The 20,479-nt window shown below is 41.7% G+C and overlaps 1 protein-coding gene across 1 annotated transcript in view; it reads right to left on the minus strand.

Annotated features, from left to right (window-relative positions):
- The window catches only part of AMBRA1 (autophagy and beclin 1 regulator 1), a 183,767-nt gene that overhangs the window by 47,043 nt on the left and 116,245 nt on the right, over positions 1-20,479 (minus strand). The window contains exon 12 of the mRNA XM_007946546.1: positions 6,082-6,192. Coding sequence (XP_007944737.1) covers positions 6,082-6,192 — 111 coding nt within the window. The remainder of the gene's footprint in view (positions 1-6,081; positions 6,193-20,479) is intronic.

Consider the following 20,479-nt stretch of genomic DNA (forward strand, 5'->3'; position numbering starts at 1 on the left):
AAAAAATGTATTTGCAATGAATAAATTGCTGGTCTTGCAAAATTCTATCATACGATCTTCAGTGTTATTTCTATCACCAAGGCCGTATTTTCCAACTTCTGGTGATTCTTCTTTGTTTCCAACTTTTGCATTCTGATCACCAGTGATAATTAACACATCTTGACTGCATGCTTGGTCAATTTCAGACTGAAGAATTTGGTAAAAGTCTTCAATTTCCTCATCTTTGGCTTTGTGGTTGGTGTGTAAATTTGAATACTAGTGTGGTAGTTAAGTTTGTGTGTCAACTTGGCTAGGCCTGTTTGAGTGGCTGTGCAGCTAGATATAGTTATTCCTCATGGTAAGATCAGTAATTAACTCCATGGTGGAATGAATTGGAGCAGCTGAGTAGATGCTTAGGGATGTGGTCTGCTTCCTGTATGTAAGGAGAAGCCTTGGGGAATGGTCTCTAGCTTATGGCACACTTGAACCCGGCATATAGCCAAGTTGTTGTTCAGCAGCCTGCCATGCTCTGCTGACCTTGGGACTTTCAATGGACTTGAATTAATGGCCTGCTGTGTGGTTTGGTAACATCGGGACTGTGCCATTTTACATGTCAACCTTGGGCTTGTTAGCTTCAGCAGCCAGTAGCTGCCTGAGTGAAGAGATGCCTCTAGCTTCAGTGGGCCAGGAGCAAGAGGCAGAGCTGAAGCCCAAGGACAAGGGGCTTCCACACAGCCCTTAGACCTTGGCACTTTTAACTTGGACTTCTAGCCTCCTAAACTGCAAGAGAATAAACTCCTGTTTGTTCAAGCCATCCCATCTGTGGTATGTTCCTGTCAGAGTGGCACTAGGTAACCAGAAAAAATAGAAATATTAACTGGTCTTCCTTTGAGGTGTATGGACATTATCCTATCACTAACAGCATTGTACTTATAGATCTTGATATATTCTTTGTGATGATGAATGCCACGCCATTCCTCTTCAATTCGTCATTCCTGGCATAGTAGATCATATGACTGTCTGATTCAAAATGGCTAAAACTAGTCCATTTCAGTTCATTAATGCCTAGGATATTGATCTTTATGCGTTCCATTCCATTTTTGACAACTTCCAATTTTCCTAGATCCATACTTCGTATATTCCATGTTCCAACTATTAATGGATGTTTGCAGCTGTTTCTTCTCATCTTGACTCATGCCACATCAGCAAATGGAGGTCCCAAAAGCTCTACCCTAGCCACATCATAAAGTCGGCTCTACTCTGAGGAAGCAGCTTTTCCCCAGTCGTACTCTGAGTGCCCTTCAACCTGAGGGGCTCATCCTCTGGCACTGTAGTGGACGTTTCAGGGCTACTCATAAAGTTTTCCAGCAATATATCAGACAATGTTTCACTACTATTCATAAGGTTTTCACTGCTCAATTCTTTGAGAAGTAGATGGCCCCTTCCTTCTCCCAGTCTTAGTCTGGAACCTTTGCTGAAACCTGTCCACCATGGGTAACCCTGCTGGCATTTGAAACACCAGTGGCATACCCTCCAGTTTCATAGCAGCACACAAGCCACCACCGTACAATAAACTGACAGACAAGTTTGTGTCTCTTAGCTGTTCCAAACCACTCTGCTCACTTCCTCCCCCAGCCACTCCAACACCCACCTGCTGCGCTAGCTCACTTTCCATCCTGCCCCAGGCGCTCCAACAAACAGTTGCCTGCTGCATCCAACTCACTTCCCTGGCCTGCCCCATTAGCCATTGTTGTTGTTGGTGTTGTTATGTGCCGTCAAGTCCAACCCGACTCACAGCGACTCCTCCTTGGGTTTCCGAGGTAGTATCACTACAGAAGTAGATTGCCCAATCTTCCTTCTGAGGAGTAGCTGGTGGGTTTGAACCACCAGCCCTGTGGTTAGCTGTCAAGTGCCTTAGGCACTATGCTACCAGAGCTCCTCATTAGCCATTAGAGAGATGCAAATCAAAGCAACAGTGAGATATTATCTCACCCCTGCAATAATAGCAGTGTTCAATAAGACAGAAAATAACAAATGATGGCAAGGATGTGGAGAGACTGGGATGCTCATACACTGTCAGTGGGACTGTAAAATGATAAAACTGCTGTGAAAAACGGTATGGCAATTTCTTAAAAAGTAAGAAATAGAAAATACCATTTGATTCAGCCATCCCATTACTAGGTACATATCCTAAAGAAGTGCGAGCCAGGACATGAATAAATATATGCACACCCATGTTCATCACAGCACTATTCACAATAGCAAAGAAATGGAAACAACCTAAGTGCCTGTCAACAGAGGAATGGATAACCAATCTATGGTACATACATGCAATGGAATACTATGCAACACTGAAGAATAATGTAGAATCTGTGAAGCACTGTATAATGTGGATGAACTTAGAGGACGTTATGCTGAGTGAAGTAAGTCAACTACAGAAGGGCAAATACTATGAGTCCACTGTTGTAAAAAAAGTGAAGGGAAGATTTACATATGGAAGGAAACTTTCTTTGTTGGTTACCAGGGATGGCAGGGGAGTAAAGAGCAAATAGCTAGATAGGTAAGACACAATATTGGTATGGGTGAAGGGAAAGGCAATATACCAAAAATGAGTGACCAGCACAGTAACAATGAGTAAAAGGAAGATGCGGAGAGGTGCACAAGAGGTACAGACAACAAAGATAAACAATTTTACATGCCCAAACAGTATTATCAGTAATAACCACTATTAATCCACAGTGGATACACAGGTAGACAGACTAAATGATCAGGTATGTCTGAGCAAAAGGGAATATACCCACGACCAAATATAAGTTTAGCAGACGATATTTCTACATACGTATTTGTACGTGCTGTAACAATGTCCATATATGAAAAAGAGCTAATGGGGCAACAACAACAAAAGCCTTCATTATGAATTACACTTCAACATAAAGAAAAAATAAAATCCTCAAACTGGACCCATAAACAGCATCATGATAAATGGAGAAAAGACTGAAGTTGACAAGGATTTCATTTTACTTGGATCCACAATCAGTGCCCATAAAAGCAACAGTCAAGAAATCAAATGGCATATTGCATTGGGTATATCTGCTGCAAAAGACCTCTTTAAAGTGGTAAAATGCAAAGATGTTACTTTGAGGACTCAGATGCACCTGATCCAAATCATGGAATTTTCAATCATCTCACATACATGTGAAAGCTGGATGATGAGTATGGAATACTGAAGAAGAATCAATTCCTTTGAATTACGGTGTTGGTGAACAATATTAAATGTCCCATGGACTGCCATAAGAATGAACAAATCTGTCTTAAGAGAAGTATAACCAGAATGTTCCTTACAAGTGAGGATGGAGCAATATCACCTCACATACTTTGGACATGTTATCAGGAGGACTAGTTCCTGGAGAAGGAGAACATGCTTGGTAAAGTAGAGAGCTGGTGAAAAAGAGGAAGACCCTCCATGAATGGTGGCTGCCAACAACGGGCTCAAGCACAGCAACGGTGGTGAGGATGGTACAAGACTGGGCACTGTTGCATTGTGATGTGTATAGGGTCACTATGAGTTGGAACCGACTAGATGGCACCTAACAACAATATAGCTGCACGTGGGCAACATGACTAACTACAGCAGAGTTTGTGCAGCAAAAGACTGAATCAACTTAAAAGGCCTTTAACAGGAGACTGGTTAAGAGATTATGGTGTTTTCGGTGAAAAAAAAAAAGGTTGAAAACATAAACTTGTAATGCTTGTATAAACAAATTAATATTCTTGAAAAGATATATAAGAAAGTGCTAGCATAGTGCCTAAGGCACATGACTGCTAACCAGAAGGCTGGCAGTTCAAACCCACCAGTCACTCCTCAGAAGGAAGGTTGGGCAATCTACTTCCGTAGTGAGTGATATTGCCTCAGAAACCCAAGGAGGGGTCACTATGAGTTGGGTCTGACTCGGCGGCACATAACAACAACAGTGGAAAGAAAATTTGGATTATGGGGAAGAGAGGTAGATGGCTAACATGTATGGGTGGGAGACTTCTCACTATATGCTTGTCTAGTTTTTAAATTTTTGAACTGTCAATGTATTATCTACTTCAAATTATAATAAAAGAAACAAAGAAGGTCTTATAAGAAATAAAATGACTAAATAAATTATGGCAAGTAAAATCTAGGCCAGAAATCTAGAGATGAAAAAACCTAGTCTTCAATAAGGGAAAAGGGGGACTGCAGTAGATTCCAGCAGAGTTAAAGACAGATTATTGGACATGTGGCTTATGAGCACTTAAAGAGAAATGGATAATTGAAACAGGTTTTACTAAGAATAGGATACAAAAAATTAACCTTATTTTCCTTGTCTGATAAGGACTCCAAGACTGGCATTTTGGGAAATACCACAGAGAATATCTTGATTTCTTTAAGGCATCTGACAAACTCTTAGAATATCCTAAAGGCAAGGAAGACAAACGTGGGCTTCAGATGTGAACAACCAAGCCCCGGGTGCTAATTCATGAACCACAATCAACACAGAGGAAGTCCACAGTAACATACTGTAAGGCCTGGTGCAATGTCCTAACTGAGTCACCATTTTTGCTAACAATCTGAAAGAAGTCAGAGAAAGCACATTTAACAAATTAGAAGACAATGGAAGATTGAGAGAATGGCTAAATCAAAATTCAAAAAGATGCTGAGAAGCAGAAGTAGGCACTACAACAGGCACTCGCTATCAAGAGAAAATTCAATACAAACAAATACAAATCTGCTTTGGCTTTTAAAAGATTCAAGCTGTACAAGTAATCACAGGATGGCAGAGTCCTCGTTTAGAAACAATCATCAAGGAATTTTAAGTGACTGCAAACTCAACTCAACAGTGACTTCAGAAAAAAGCTGCTGAAATTTTAGGTTGAACTACTATTGTCCAAAGCACCACTGTATTTATGTGTTGGACAATTCACATCTGGAGTATTCTGTTGTGGCCGCCCCAAATCAAAAAGGAAAATGAATACAACTGTCAAGGATTTGGAAACCAGATCGGTAGAAGGAATCTAAGAAGTCTGGCCTGAAAAGAAAGATTTAAAGGGTAATGGCAGTTTACCTTCAAGTATCCAGAGGCCTATCACTTGGGAAAGGTATCATTAGACTTATTCTGTAGAGCTTCAGAGGCAGAAATTGGACCAATGGGAGGAAGTGACAGGGAAACAGTGGCTTGGTCCAAGAAAGAACACTTTAACAGGAATTTAGAGTGATGGGTTAGGCCATCTTGTCAGACTGTGGTCTTTTTTCAGTAGTAGTCAAGCAAAGGCTGAACTGCCATACCTTAAGAATACATGAGAGAAGGGCCTTCATTAGAAAGTGAAATGAAATGTTTAAAATGTGATCCCAACTGAACAACTGGGACATGGGATTGTGTAATTGTGTAATTCTCTAGAAGCAAGGAAGTTGGACTGTTTTAAATCCCCTATCAATCATGCCACTCACTTTGTTCCAATCAGACCTGGATTAAAAAATGAACTTAATATTGCTATAATCTTTCCTCAATGTCTAGCTCTCAGTTCCTATATTTCTTTCTTTTTTTTTTTTCTCCTTTTCTCAGTTCCACCCAAGCTTGTAGGTTTAGGTCAAAGAACTACTTAGTCTGAATTGCAGAATTCTTTAGGGCAGAGATGAAATGTTCATTTTTTGTTCACCTTTGTTGTTGTTGCTATGTGCCGTCGAGTCGGACCCGACTCAATAGTGACCCCTCCTTGGGTTTCCGAGGCAGGATCAATACGGAAGTAGATTGCCCCATCTTCCTTCCGAGGAGTGGCTGGTGGGTTTGAACCGCCAGCCTTCTGGCTAGCAGTCAAGTGCCTCAGCCACTATGCTACCAGAGCTCCCTGTGTTCACCTTAGTACCTAGCATTGTTTTCTGCTCAGGGTAAGCGCTCAATACATGTTTGCTGAATCATTTAACTTAGAGTTACAGAAGAGCACAAGGCAGAAATGGGACATGGCAGTCAGATGCTCAAAAGGAAGATTAGAGAAACCCAGGTACATGAGTTCCTGAGTTCTGGCGCACCAGTAAAAGATACTCCTTCCATGAGTACCCTCAGCTCTGCCTTGGCTTACCATTACTGATTTCTGGGAGATCAAACTTAGTGAAGTCCCACCACTGGAGCCTGTAGGTAGTATTGGCAATGTTACTGGCCACTGCAGATTGTCCATCACCGATCACAGCTCCTGGTGGGGAGGAAGACAAAGGGAGCACATTATATTATTCATCTACATGTTTCCCCTGTAGAAAGTAAAACAATACTGTGATTAGTAAAAGAGGGGTAAGAGGAAGAACCACAACTAAGGCTGAAGAAAGCTGACGAGCCCCATCTGTCAGACCCATCTCAAAGAGAAACCAGACGCATTTTCCAAAGAACAATACTACATGGAAATATAATCCTATCATCCATCACCTCCTCCCATGATTACTTAACATTTCTTTAGAGTCCACATGTGGCTGGCATTGTAACACACACTGTATGGGAGGCTCACTGTCTAAAGAGACAGATGAGTTTTGATCAAAAACATGGGAGAAAAGCGGAACAAGAGGAACACCATGAACACAAAAATCCAGTAGCATTCTAGTCCCTGGATGTCTCTGTAGCAAGCAGTGCTCTCTGGGAGAAAGGATCTCCTCCTTTTGTATACGACCTTCTTCCGAATAAAGTATTTCAAATGGAGGCTTCCTCCAGGGAAAAGGCAGCTAGCATATAGCTGATTGGATAGAAAGACAGTTAAGAACAAATGAGGTAATATTTGCGGATCTCTTCTGAACCCCTGGCATGTAACACAGCAGAAATTTATAAGCCTAGCTTTGCAGCATCAGAGTATTTTTATTAAGGCAATATTTTATAACCCCCCCACCACGAGAACCTCCTTGAATTGAGATTCACTTGTAACATCTCATGGTTTAATTTTCTGAGATATACGCTTCTGTATGACATTTTTTTCCTTGGTAACCAATTAAATAAAAAATGGATTTTTTTTAAACAGGGTGACACTTTAATTTGCAGCTGTATTTCATTTACATGAACATGTCATTTCCTCCTCCTCCTCCTTCCGAGGTGCATTTCATAGACAACCACCCTTCTGATCAGACACAGCCACAGCCTGTTGGGAGACTAGAACCTTCCTGTGTGCCGTACAACCTCAACAGTATTCACTGCTGCAAACCAACCCCTCCTCTGAGAAACTGAGCCCCCTAGGCTTTCTCCTGCAGATCACTGCAAAAGGGTCTTGGTATCTATCTGTCTCTAGATATTAAACTGCTCTGCTACTCTTAGTGTTTACCTTTCTTTCTTCAAATGGTCAAAAGATTGTTCAGGGATAAAATACCCTCCATAGGAGCCATGAAATATGAGAAAAGTACTCTTTTCACTCTTTTCTAATTACTGCAGACCACTGCTTCAGAAGACTCTTTCAACATTAATTTACTGATGGTTGCAAAAACGGCAAGGAGGCCACATGTTCTGACCTCCTCTAATCCTACAAGAGGAAGACAGGATTACCAGCAGTAACCCAAGGCCTAGTCCTATAAAGCCAGACATGCTGCCTCCCTCCAGCCCTTTCACCAACTGTTCCTCCCAAAGCACCCACCACCTCTCTCCTGGGTTCGATAATTCGATGCAGTGGCCACACAGAACTCAACTCAAGTTCAGGAAGAACGTTCAGTCTCTCTCCCAGCCCACCATCCCTCAGCCAACAGTCTCTCACAGTCTCTTTCCCAACAGTGCTGGTCCCTCGGTGTCTCACTCAGCAATGCATGTCTCTTGCCTCTCTTTCCCAGGCACGTGTCTCTTTTGGCAGCACGTCTTCCTCCACCAGCAGTCAGAGAGTTCTGCCTCTAGGAGGCCTCCTTTTGAGCCCGGCAGGGTGGTCAAACTAGCCAATCATATCATCAGAACTCTAAGCACCTGAGAGAGAGTGGGCACCTCCCAGAACATTGTTTTGTGCCACTCCCAACAGAAATACTCCAGGTGGACAACTTCAGCAATCAGGAGCTCCTCAGTTGCTCATAGAAAATCCCACCTTGGAGTTTACAAAGACTTATGGGTAGAAAAGCCACACTAAGTAATTTACTACACCGCAATGGTGCTCTTGTCCCAGTTTTAATTTATAAGGAAAAGGCACAAATAACTGTTCATTTTTAAGATGATGATACTTGATGACAGATTATGGATTCTCAATGTGGACAATATTGTCTCCATCGGGGTGAACGTTGGTTTATGGGTGCAAAATATTCTTAGGTAGTACTAACATTTGCTTTTCTCCAATGGGCTACAGAATATAGATAGATAAACAGTGTATCTGTGATACGAAAATTTCATGGGAAGGGAGAAGGTTAGGAAAAGATATTTAAAAAGGTTCCCTAGGAGGGCAATAATGAAATAAAAGTTAAGAAACACTATTCTAGATAAACTAATACCTCCCCAAACAATCAGGCAAATCCTGCAAATCCAAAACATAGTTCCAAATAGCATCCCCCTGAAGGCCTAAGAAGGAGGTGGCATTTGGAGTGTCATCAATGAGTCCGCTGACCTTAAACCCATATGAGGAGCCCATGGCATATCATTTAGATGAGGTAAATATACACTCTTGTTATAACCTTCACAGAAAATTCTCCTATAATAATTACATCTGATTTGGGAGTGGTTGGTGAATGCTGGGTCATGAGGAAGATAAACTGACTACAGTACTTTGTTAATAGAAACTTTACTCAAAATCATTTTTCAGTTCCAAGGCTTACCACTTACCTGGAAAGAATTACCCCATTTCACTGTGATCTAGTCTCAGTTCCCTGCCTTCCTATCTAGATGGTTGACACCTACCACCCTTTGAGCACCCGTCTCTCTCAAATTTCTGTAGTTCCTTATCATTTCCTCCACCTTTTAACAGGAAAGCATATAACCCCAAACAGAAGGCAAATTGACTTTCTCAGTAGAGATGAACAAAATGCTAGGAGCTGAAAAGATAAATTGAAGAAACAAACCCCATGTTCTGGAAGCTTAAAATCTGGGGAAGGAGATGAGAACCACAATCAGGAAACAGTAGAAGAAAAAATACCAGATGCCTGAAGAGTGTTGTAAATCTACATCAGGGAACAGAAATGATTAAGACTGTAACCCACAGTTTCAGAGGCATCCTGTACAGTCCAAGCCCCAAGAAACATCTTTTGGAGAGCAGCTGTGCAATAAAATAAGCATGTATGGTTGCACTGTGTGGAAGAGACTGGGAATGTGCTCTGTGCCAATGGTGCCAGAGTGCTGAGGAGAAACGGAGCCTGGCACAAGGGAGAGTCAATTTTCAGTGGCATGTAAACACAGATTAGGGGCTAAAGATGCCAGTGACAGATTAGAGTACTGTCACCAGGTTCTCTTCTGGTAGAACTGCTGGCCAATTGAGCCTGTCTCTTGGAAACATCAGGAAGAAAAAGTATTACCCTATTTAAAAAACTTAATCATTTAGTAGGCCTCAGGCCACTATGCTGAAGGTATAAGGAAAGTGCCAGAGTGAGACTTAATGGACTGAGTTCCTAAGTATTTACATAGGAAGCACTTAGCCTCAGAAACCAAATCCTGAGAGACCACTGAGAGATTGCTAAGGTCTCAAGGTTCTCCCAAGTAATAAGAGAACGAAATAAGTTAGACTCAGGGTTTCTTAGCCTCCACACTATTGACATTTTGGGCTGGATAATTCTTTGTTTGGGGGACGGTGTCTTGTGCACCGTAGGCTGTTTACCAGCATCCCTTGCCTCTACGCACCAGATGCCAGCAGCTTCCCCTCACTCAGCTGTGACAGTTAAAAATGTTTCTGTTGTTGTTGTTATGTGCCGTCGAGTCGGATCCGACTCATAGCAACCCCTCCTTAGGTTTCTGAGGCAGTATCACTATGGAAGTAGATTGCCCCATCTTCCTTCCAAGGAGTGGCTGGTGGGTTTGAACCGCCAGCCTTCTGGTTAGCAGTCAAGTGCCTTAGGCACTATGCTACCACACTGCCCAATGTTCAGGGGTGGGGATGGGATTGAAAACAAACTCCAAGTTAGATAAATGTAGTTGATATTTTAGCTCCAAGGCAGGCACTCTTAGAAGACCCATTACTGGAATGCTGTCTATTAGAAAGACACCAAAACTGTGAGTGATACTGATTGTGGACTGATCAAAGGCATGGTATCATACAAATGTTCCTCAGCAAACTTCCAGTTTTCCACTTCTGCTATGGATCAGAGAGTCTGGCTTGAACCAGGCCATCAGGATCTTAGGCCTATTGTTGTTCATGCACGGTTTCAGAGAATACAAGCTGCAGTGTCACATGGATTTTGTTTTAACCCTTCCTGTCAATACATACCGGGTGATTCTGTGTAACTTACTTAATCTCTATGAACCTCAGTTGCTTTTTCTGTAAAAAGAGATATAATAATAGTACCTACAACCTATAGCGTTGTTGGGAGAACTCACTGAGACAATGAATGTAAAGTGACGGCAAATAGGGTCTAATAAGCAGCTACCCTAATAATTATTTTAATCACCTACTTATCTGGTGCTGTAGTGACTAAGGCATTTGACTGCTAACCAGAAGGCTGGTGGTTCAAACCCACCAGCCACTCATCAGAAGGAAGGCTGGGCAATCTCCTTCCATAGAGATAGCGCCTCAGAAACCCAAGGAGGGGTTGCTATGAGTCAGATCCGACTTGACGGCAGTGAGGTTCAATAGCTGTGTGCATTTCCTCTACATGTAAAAGTTTGTAATCAATAGCTCAGAGGTGGAGGTCTTTTCATAAGAGACCAGCCTAAATAACACCAGGGCCAAGAGAGAAAGAAAGAAAAACAAATCCATTGGTGTCAAGTCAATTCGGACTCCTAGAAACTCTGTTCAACAGAGCAGAACGGTCCCATTGGGTTTCTAAGGCTGTAATCTTTACAAAATCAGACTGTCACATCTTTTTCCTGCAGAGCAGCTTGAACCGCTGACCTTTTGGTTAGCAGAAGAGCTGTTAATCACTGCACCACCAGGGCATTTAGGTCAAATACTTAAGCCCTAGACTCTTGAGTAACTTTCCCCTTGAAAAAGAGCCTACAGTTTTATTAAATTAAATCTTCCAGGTGACAGTAGAAACAGCAGCTGTCCATAAGAACAGTCAGTTCACTGTCATGGCAGTTCACTTTCTATCATACAACCATCAATTCTTCCCCCTGAAGCCTCAGAGCAAGACAGTAAATAAGGATTATTCTGAAGAAAGACAAAACAAGGGAGAAAGGAAGCTTAAATCCAGCGATTCTGCTCCACTATTGGGAAATGGCAAAAATCAAGCTGCCAAGTCCCATTCTCCAAGTCAGATCTTCACCTTGTAGCCCTGAAGTCTCAGCAATGTTGTCTAGGAATAACATTATCATAGTCATGACAGTCACATGGCACGTACGCTCTACCAAGTCTGATAGCATGCATGCATCTCTCGGCCTCTGCCTCTCTCAGAATCCTCTCTTCTGTTGCTTGGCGAGAACTAGCAACCTTTTCCCATAACAGCTTCTTAGCCTCTCCAAGATCTGCTTGAGGAGCAAGGAAATGAAGAGTATGATTCAACAGTTCAGTGAAAATACCGAACAATGGGAATCATTAGTAAATCTATCAAAAAAGCTAATTCAGGGAAGGTAAAAAAAGGGCAAGCTGCAAAGAAGGAAAGGATTAAATTACATTGCAGTCTTACAAAATCTGCACCATTTGAGGCTGCCTAATTCAGCATGGCCACCTGATTGTGTTGCTGCTGCTGCTGCTGCTGCTGCTGGGAAGATGGAATGGGGCTGGGGAAGCAAACACTCAGCCTGGAAACACAACTGATATAGTTCCGCTTAGTTGTGATGTAGAGCCTAGAATCACCTTGCTGAGACTAGAAATACCAGGGCACATCTAACTGAACACTTACTAACTTTTCAAAATTCTTCTTAGAAAGCCAGTCACAAAAGACCACATGTTACACGAGTCCATTTGCATGAAATGTCCAGAATAGGCAAAGACAGAAAGTAGGTTAGTGGTTGCCTAGAGCTGTATGGGAGAGAGGGGAAGGGCAGAGTGACTGCTAACAGGTATGAGTTTTTTTTTAGATGATAAAAATGTTCTGAAATATATACATAATGGTGAGGGGTACACAATTCTGCAAATATATAAAAACCACTGAACACTTCAAATGGGTAAATTATGCAGGATGTGACCTGTATCTCAATAAGACTGTCATTAAAAAGACACTTTTCAATATAAATTTTGGTCAGTCTCTGAATGAAGTATGATAATCTCATTTTTGGCAATCATTTGCCTTTCTTTAATCATTTAGGGTGCTGGTGAGCATCTTCTTATTTGTTCTTTGTCTCACTGTATTTCCTTTAGTGTGCACTCCCTATTCACGTCTTATGTACATGTTTATATTTGGTTATTTAAAATTTTTTCTTATGGATTGTCTGAGCACCTTGTAAATTAATAAATCAGAATCTGTCTATGAGAAAAATTCCTCTTATGGCAATACAACACAGGATTATCAGGACATAAAAATCATTCTTCTCTAAGTATATACTGAATGGCATTCTAAAAAGAATACTCTTTTCTTTCCAGAAAGGTTCATTCAAAATGCAGTCTTTAAATCTGTCCAAAGAAGAGGACATAACTAAGCACTTAATCACACTCACTTTGTCACCGTATCGCCATTTTAACAATCCAATTTAAGATCACAGTCAATTTTTCTATAGCCTGGCAACCTGGAAAGAGTCTCTGATGGCAGACAGTAAGATTTCTTCCAAGGTAGGTCCCATCCCAAGTTTCTCTTAGTTCCTATGCATGCTTCTGACACTGAGGAAAATGGTCAAATACTTATTTGTTTGTTTAAAATAGTAGCATTATTGAGATATAATTCAATTCACCTAATGTACATAATTCAATGGTTTTTAGTATAGTCAGAGTTGTGCAAGCATCACCAGAATCAATTTATAAGCATCTAACTTCAGAACATTTTCATCACCCTCCAAAATACTCCCGACCAATTAGCCGGCACCCCCCTTCTCCTCTGCAGCCCCTTCCCTCTCCCTGCCTGTCTAGCCTAGGGAATCACACAAATCTACTTTGTTTCTAAAAATTTGCCACTGACTTCACATATAACTGGAATCATACAATATGTGGCCTTTTGTATCTGGCTTCTTTCTGTTAGTATAATGTTTTCAAGGTTCATCCATGTTATTGTTTGTTGTTGTTAGGTGCCGTCGAGTCGTTTCCGACTCATAGTGACCCCAAGCACAGCAGAATGAAACACCACCCGATCCTGCGCCAGCTCCACGATCCATCCCTGCTATACTTGAGCCTATCATCGAAGCCACAGTGTCAATCCTTCTCATTGAAGGCCTTCCTCTCTTTCGTCAACCCTCCACCTTACCAAGCATGACATCCTTCTCCAGGAAATGGTCCCTTCTGACAACATGACCAAAGTAGGTGAGATGAAGTCTGACCGTTCTCGCTTCTAAGGAGCATTTCGGCTGCACTTCCTCCAAGACAGATCTGTTAGTTCTTTTAGCAGTCCATGGTACTTTCAACATTCTTTGCCAGCACCACATCTCAAAAGTATCAACTCTTCTTCTGTCTTTCTTATTCACTGTCCAGCTCTCACATGCATATGAGGCAATTGAAAATATCATGGCTTCTGTCAGGTGTACCTTAGTCCTCAAGGAGACATCCTTGCTCCTCAGCACTTCAAAGTTCCTTCGCGGTTGACCTGCCCAGTGCTACACGTCGTCTAATGTCTTGACTGCTGCTTCCATTGGCCTTGATTGTAGAACAAGCAACGTGAATTCTTTGACAACCTCAATCTTTTCTCCATTTATCATGATGCTGCTTACTGGTTCAGTTGTGAGGATTTTTGTTTTATTTATATTGAGACGTAATCCATACTGCAGACTGTATTCTTCAATCTTCATCAGTAAGTGCCTCAAGTCATGCTCACCTTCAGCAAGCAAAGTTATAACATCAGCGTATCTCAGGTTGTTAATGATTCTTCCTCAAATCCTGATGCCATGTTTTTCTTCATATAGTCCAGCTTCTTGGATTATTTGCTCAGCGTATAGATTGAATAAGTATGGGGAAAGGACACAACCCTGACGGACTCCCTTCTTGATTTTAAACCATGCAGTGTCCCTTTGTTCCGTCTGAATGACAGCCTCCTGGTCAATGTACAGGTTCCTCATGAGTACAATCAAGTGTTTGGGAATTCCCATTCTTCTCAATGTTATCCATAATTTGTCATGATCCACACAATTAAATGCCCATCCATGTTATAGCATGTGTCAATACTTCATGCCTTTTTATACCAAAACCAAACCAAACTCACTGCCGTCAAGTCAATTCCGACTCATAGTGACTCCTCCTTGGGTTTCCAAAGCGGTATCTCTACGGAAGTAGATTGCCCAGTTTTCCTTCCAAGGAGTGGCTGGTGGGTTTGAACCACTAGCCTTCCAGTTAGCAGTCAAATGCCTTAGGCACTATGCTACCAGAACTCCCTTGCTTTTTATGGATGAATAATATTGCATTGTATGTTTATAACTTAACCACAGGTTTATATGAACATTAGATAATATGTTTTATTTTAAGAAAATATACTGCATTGGAAACCTGGCAATCATAAATAAGCTTGCGGGAAACAAAATCATTTCTTTTACAAGGAAAAAGTAGAGTTTCAAAGACCAACTTCTGGGTATATTACCTATAACTGAAATTCAGTTCTCACTTTATTCTGTTGTTGTTTTTGTTGTTTAAAAGGAGTATCAGAGGACATCACTGTTTGTAAAACCAGAAAAATACAACTTCAAACCTGGTAACAGATATCATGTGGGTGTCTGTAATTCTGTAACACAGGCGTAGGAAATGTTCTCAATAGGTGTTTGGTCTATCAGATTTAAGCTATTTAATAACTGCTCCGCTGGTCACTTAAACTGATGTAGAGATCAGTCATCATACAATGTTAGAAATATAACATCTGACTTTTGTACAATATACAGTTATGTAAAGCCTTATTATATTGAAAATTAATAAAGCCTTATTATATTGAAAATTAGAGGTACACACAATGGTTCATAAGGTGTTATTTTGTGACACACATCAAAACATTATACCAACTCCTCACTTTTCAACATGGTTAGGTTCCAAAGACTAGGTCATAATGTGAAAATCAGCATTATGCAAAAATGGAGGATGGTCACATCAGATCATAAAATGGGAGGATGACTATATCATTATATAACTGTCAAACCACCCAGAATCATGGCCCAGCCAAGATGACACATAATTTTAACCATCACAACCAAGCTAATGCTGGCTCACCTCACACTTCAACATTTGTGATTGTCAAATATGTCGTTAATGTGCAGAATAGTCAGATAGTTTTTTTATTTTATTTTATTTTATTTTTACTATTGTCATAAACGGGAGCTCTGGTAGCATAGTGCCTAAGGCACTTGACTGCTCACCAGAAGGATAGCGGTTCAAACCCACCAGCCACTCCTCGGAAGGAAGGTTGGGCAATCCTACTTCTGTAGTGATATTGCCTCGGAAACCCAAGGAGGGGTCGCTATGAGTCGGGGCCGACTCGACGGCAAATAACAACAACAACAACAACATTGTCATAAATATGAAATTTTGGCTAACAAGATATTTGACAAGTGAGAAGTAGGTGTATATTATAACTATTATTATGTTAAAGATGTTTTTGTGTATCTGGAAGTGTTTCTTTCATGTTTTTAATGCATAGAAAGGTACACTATATACAATATGTACAGTACATACTTAGTATGTATTATACACTAATAAAATATACATTATATTATATATGAAGACAAACATTCGACTAATTGATGTTAGATAGGAACTATACCTAACTGCTCTGACTTACGTACAAATTTGATTTAAAGACAGAACAGACTTAGGATTTGTTTGTAATCCAGAGACTGCCTGTAATTTTATTGTCCAATAAACTCCTAAAGGCTCCAAAACTCCTGCTCCAAAGAGCAAGGGTAATATCGGTCAACACACAAATCATGAACTTTATAGACAAGCCCAAGACAACAATAAATGATAGTCTCAGAGTGCAACAAGGAAATCAGTCAGGCCTGAAGTACAGATGGTATACAAGGTAGGGAAAAGAAACAGCTATGAAGTATTTCTACGTATCACAACATCAACAATTTTAACAATTTAAACTAGGATTATGTGGCCACAGCAGAGTAAGCTTTATAACAGGTCAAGAGGAGAAGAAATTAACTGGGTATTTGTTCTGGTTACCTAGTGCCACTCTAACAAGAATATACCACAAATGGGATGCACTTAACAAACAGGAATTTATTCTTACAATTTGGAGGCTTTAAGTCCAAGTTCAAAGTGCCAGGCTCTAGGAACTGTGTGAAAGCCCCTTAACCTTGAGGTCCAGCTCTGCCTCCTGCTCCTGGCCCACTGGAGCTAGAGGTGTTTCTTCACTCAGACAGCTGCTGGCTGCTGAGGCTGAGAAGCCCCAAGGTAGACAAGCAAAAAGGCAGTCCTGATGTTATCAAACCCATGGCAGGCCACTAATTCAAGTTCGTTGTAAGTCCCAAGGTCAGCAGAGCATGGCAGGCTGCTGAACAACTATACGGCTACATGCAGGGTCCAGTGTGCCATATGCTAGAGACCATTCCCAAGGCTTCTCCTTATATCCTACAGGCAGTTACTTACTGCTTGTGGTAGATCCCACCATGGAGCTGACTGCCAGTCTCATCATGGAGAATAACTACCACCAGCTGCCCAGCTACTCAACCAGGCCCAGCCAAGCTGACACACAAACATAACTACCACAATATTCATTAGGACCACAGCAGTGGATGGAGCCTTCCTGTCTAGAGTAAGGAGTACAAAGAATCTGGTGTTAGATATGAACGTAAACCTTTAAAGAGAAGATAGATATAACATGATAGCATGCACACAGTCATTCATAGACATGGCATGAAGTTATGGCTCATGAGATCTGACCTAACAAACTCAGAAAGCTTATGGGTAGTGGGGCTGCCTTAAGGCTAAGTGCTTCCTGATTCAGGGATTCCCAACGTTTCAATCACATTGCCTTGACTGCATCAGTGTCATCTTGAGGTCAGCAACTTGTTACTACTCCGAAGCAAAGATAGTAAGCTGCTTGTCACTGGGTCCTCATCCCCTTCTTCTATCACACTGAAACCCAGGATTAACCTTGATGGTTGGCAGCATAACTGGTAGCTCTCTGAAGTTAAGATGCCCGAGTGGGTAGATGAAGAAGCCGAGGCCCGTTTGCATCATCATTCTGTAGTCCTGCCCTTCTTCGATACATATGTCCTAATGAAGCAATTACCTACACTTACACTAATGATGTAATTGGGACAAGTAATTATGGAAGCAGAACATCCATTTTCAAAGAAATGAGTATCATACCTTTCTTCCACCCACAAACATTATTTAAGACAAAAATAAATAACCCCACAAGAACACATGCTACTGGAAGATTATCAGGAACAGCATTCCAAACCCCATAGCATTCGGGGGGAAATAGAAGGAGGGGAGGGACCCTCTAAACAAAATCAGAAATCCTGACATTCACTCCTACCAGGCAGGAATTTCCTCAAAGCCTCTAACTCTGGCAGAAAACATGCAGGTGGATAAGAGTATTAGGAAATACCCTACCTCCACTTCCACCTCCCCTATAACTGACATTTCCTGTATTTAGGTCCTAGCAACCTCTGTTACTGGGAGTACACTGGCTTAGGTGGGTCCCTGGGTGAAGCCAGAAAGCTGGTATCCTCTCACTGTTGCACAATGGAGCTGCTTAAGGGGTGCCTCAGCAGCATATGGATGGGCAGAGGAAGAGAAGGGATGTGAGGAGAGGGAACGAGAGAGATAGGTAAAGAGACCGACTGACTCACTGAACAGCTCTTCCCAATCACTCATCTTAAATGGCTGAGACTCCTGCAGCTTTTATTGTTTGGTGGAAGCACAAGTGAGTGGAACTGGACCAGAGGGTCTTGGGCTTGTCAGCAGCAGGAGGGAAATGACCTTTAACTGCTGCAAAGAGGATGCAGATTTCAAAAGCCTCAAATCTGCAATGAAGGGAAATGGAAATGTGCTGAACGTGGGTTTGACGGGCAGCTTTCCTCATCTGTCGATCACAGGGTAATAAACACTGGGAGATGGCAGAAATGAAGATAAATGCTTTCAGCAGCACCAGTCCCCACCCTTCCCTCCTCTTCCGCCCCCACTCAGCACATGACAAGAGAGTTAAGCAAGAAAATAAATCAGCTTCTTAACCAACTCTTTTGTTAAAACTTTCCTTACAGACCACCTACACGTGAATTACTGCTCTATGAGCCTACATTCTCATTAGGGGGCCCAGCCTGTAAAGGGTGAAAAGCTCCTGTCAAATGAGCACCTGTACACTGCAGGGTAGAGCATTACAGCTGAGTCCAGCAGGACCAACACGCAAGAAAGAGGCCTGACCTGTGCCTCAGAGAAGAGAGGCACAGAACTTCTCAAGCTAATAGTTAACAAGATGTACACGCAGACCACTCAACCCTGGATGACGCACTCATATACTCTATGGTAATACATCCCTTAGAGCAATAGACCACAGGGCACCAGAGGACCAACATTCAAATTGAGGAAATGCAGGACAAATAGGAGTGCATAAATATGAGGGGCACAGGGGGAGGGTTACAGGGTAGGGAGGGGAGGAGACTGGGTTCGGGTTGGACATGGTAAATGGGGAATGAAACTAAATGTACACATAACGTTGAATGTAAAACAAGCTCTTTTAAAAAATAAAAAGAAGATGAGTGAGGCACATCCCTACAATGATGAATATATATTGATGAAAATACAAAATTGTGGCAAATATGTCAGTGGCCAGATTGGTCATTAAACCAGTGGACCCATTCCCCACCCCATGTATCTACCCATAGATTAATATTTGTTATTACTGATAATACCTTATTGTGTATGTATGAATGTTTATCTTTGTTGGTACTGCTTGTGGACCCAATGTTCTGGGGGTGAAAAAAAAAGAGAGCCTGTACACTGCAGGGTACAGCGTTACAGCTGAGTCCAGCAGGACCAACATGTAAGCAAGAGGCCTGACCTGCCCCTCAGAGAAGAGAGGCACAGAACTCTTCAAGACTGTCAAAGTCTCTAATGCAAAGCCTGACTCACTCAGTACACATCAGGTGAGAGGAGGCTGGGTTCCAAGGACAGCAGGGTGTCACTTCACTGAAATCACTGTCATACTACCATTTCACACAGGGATGGAAAGGCTAAACCCTGAAACCTAACAAAGCCTTGAGACCTAACAATGCCCCTGGGGCTGAGGGGGTCAAAAGTGAAGTCAGATCAGCAAGTGGACTCCAGAATACAACACTGAGTATCAGCTACCAACTTCACATGCACTAGGGAATGAAGGAAAAACTTAACCAGGCTGACCATGTTATGGGCTTCCCACAACTAGGTTCAAGGGAAATGTATCTTATTTGGGGACTTGTGACATGGAGATAAAGCATCCAGCAGACATGGTTTTTATAAAGGGCCTGGGATTTTTTGAGTGAGGTCAAAAGGTTAGTAATTCCTAATGCATGTGGTAGCAAGTGCTTACAAAAAGACTAGATTAGGGGGAGTTTGGTAAAACTACATCCTGATGCTGCTAAAAATGGGCCTGCCAAAAATCTTAGTAACTAGATCCTTTGAGACATTCAAAGAGGCATTCTTCCTACGGCTCACCCAGACTGTTCTCCCGTAGATTCTGAGGGAGGGAAAAAGAGGCCAGACCTTGGTCTAAGATGTAGGTACCTGCTAGTGGAAAGTCAGATGCAAAAACAAATGGGAGAGAGCATGGTGAATGGATCTATTTCACATCACAAATTACTCAGAAATTACAGTCCCCAGAAACTGGCATATGGTGTGGGCACCATAGGGCAACAGCACTTGTCACAGAAAGAGAGCTAATTTGAAATAGTTTATAATTAAAATTCACTGTTCAGACAGTCATACCAGGCACAAAATGGAAAAGCAATACTAACAAGCTATATATTGAGACACTGCTAAAAGCAAACAAAAGCTAGACAACAATCCAGATTAGTCTTTCTAGTCTTCAAACCTAACTATAATCTCACTTCTTCCCGGGAGCTTTCTTGGGTTATAGAGAAATCTCTGTTCACTCAATGTTAGCTATTTTCCTAACAAAACATGTGCTTTCTTTTAGGTTACCTGGCTATAAGTATATAAAAATTAGCTCTGAGTTTTAAGTGTTTATGGCTCTGTAAACACTCAGCTATCAGTTTTCAGTTGGTGCTGTATGGTCTTGCCTTCTTTTTTTAGAGTGTGAACTCTCTTGAGAGGAGGGGTCATTTTACTGTGCTATATCTCTCTAAGGAGCTCTGGTAGCACAGTGGCTAAAGCACTTGACTGCTAA

This window comes from Orycteropus afer, unplaced genomic scaffold, assembly GCF_000298275.1.
Source record: "Orycteropus afer afer isolate SDZICR_OR568_19922 unplaced genomic scaffold, OryAfe1.0 scaffold00165, whole genome shotgun sequence".
NCBI classification, from domain to species: domain Eukaryota; kingdom Metazoa; phylum Chordata; class Mammalia; order Tubulidentata; family Orycteropodidae; genus Orycteropus; species Orycteropus afer.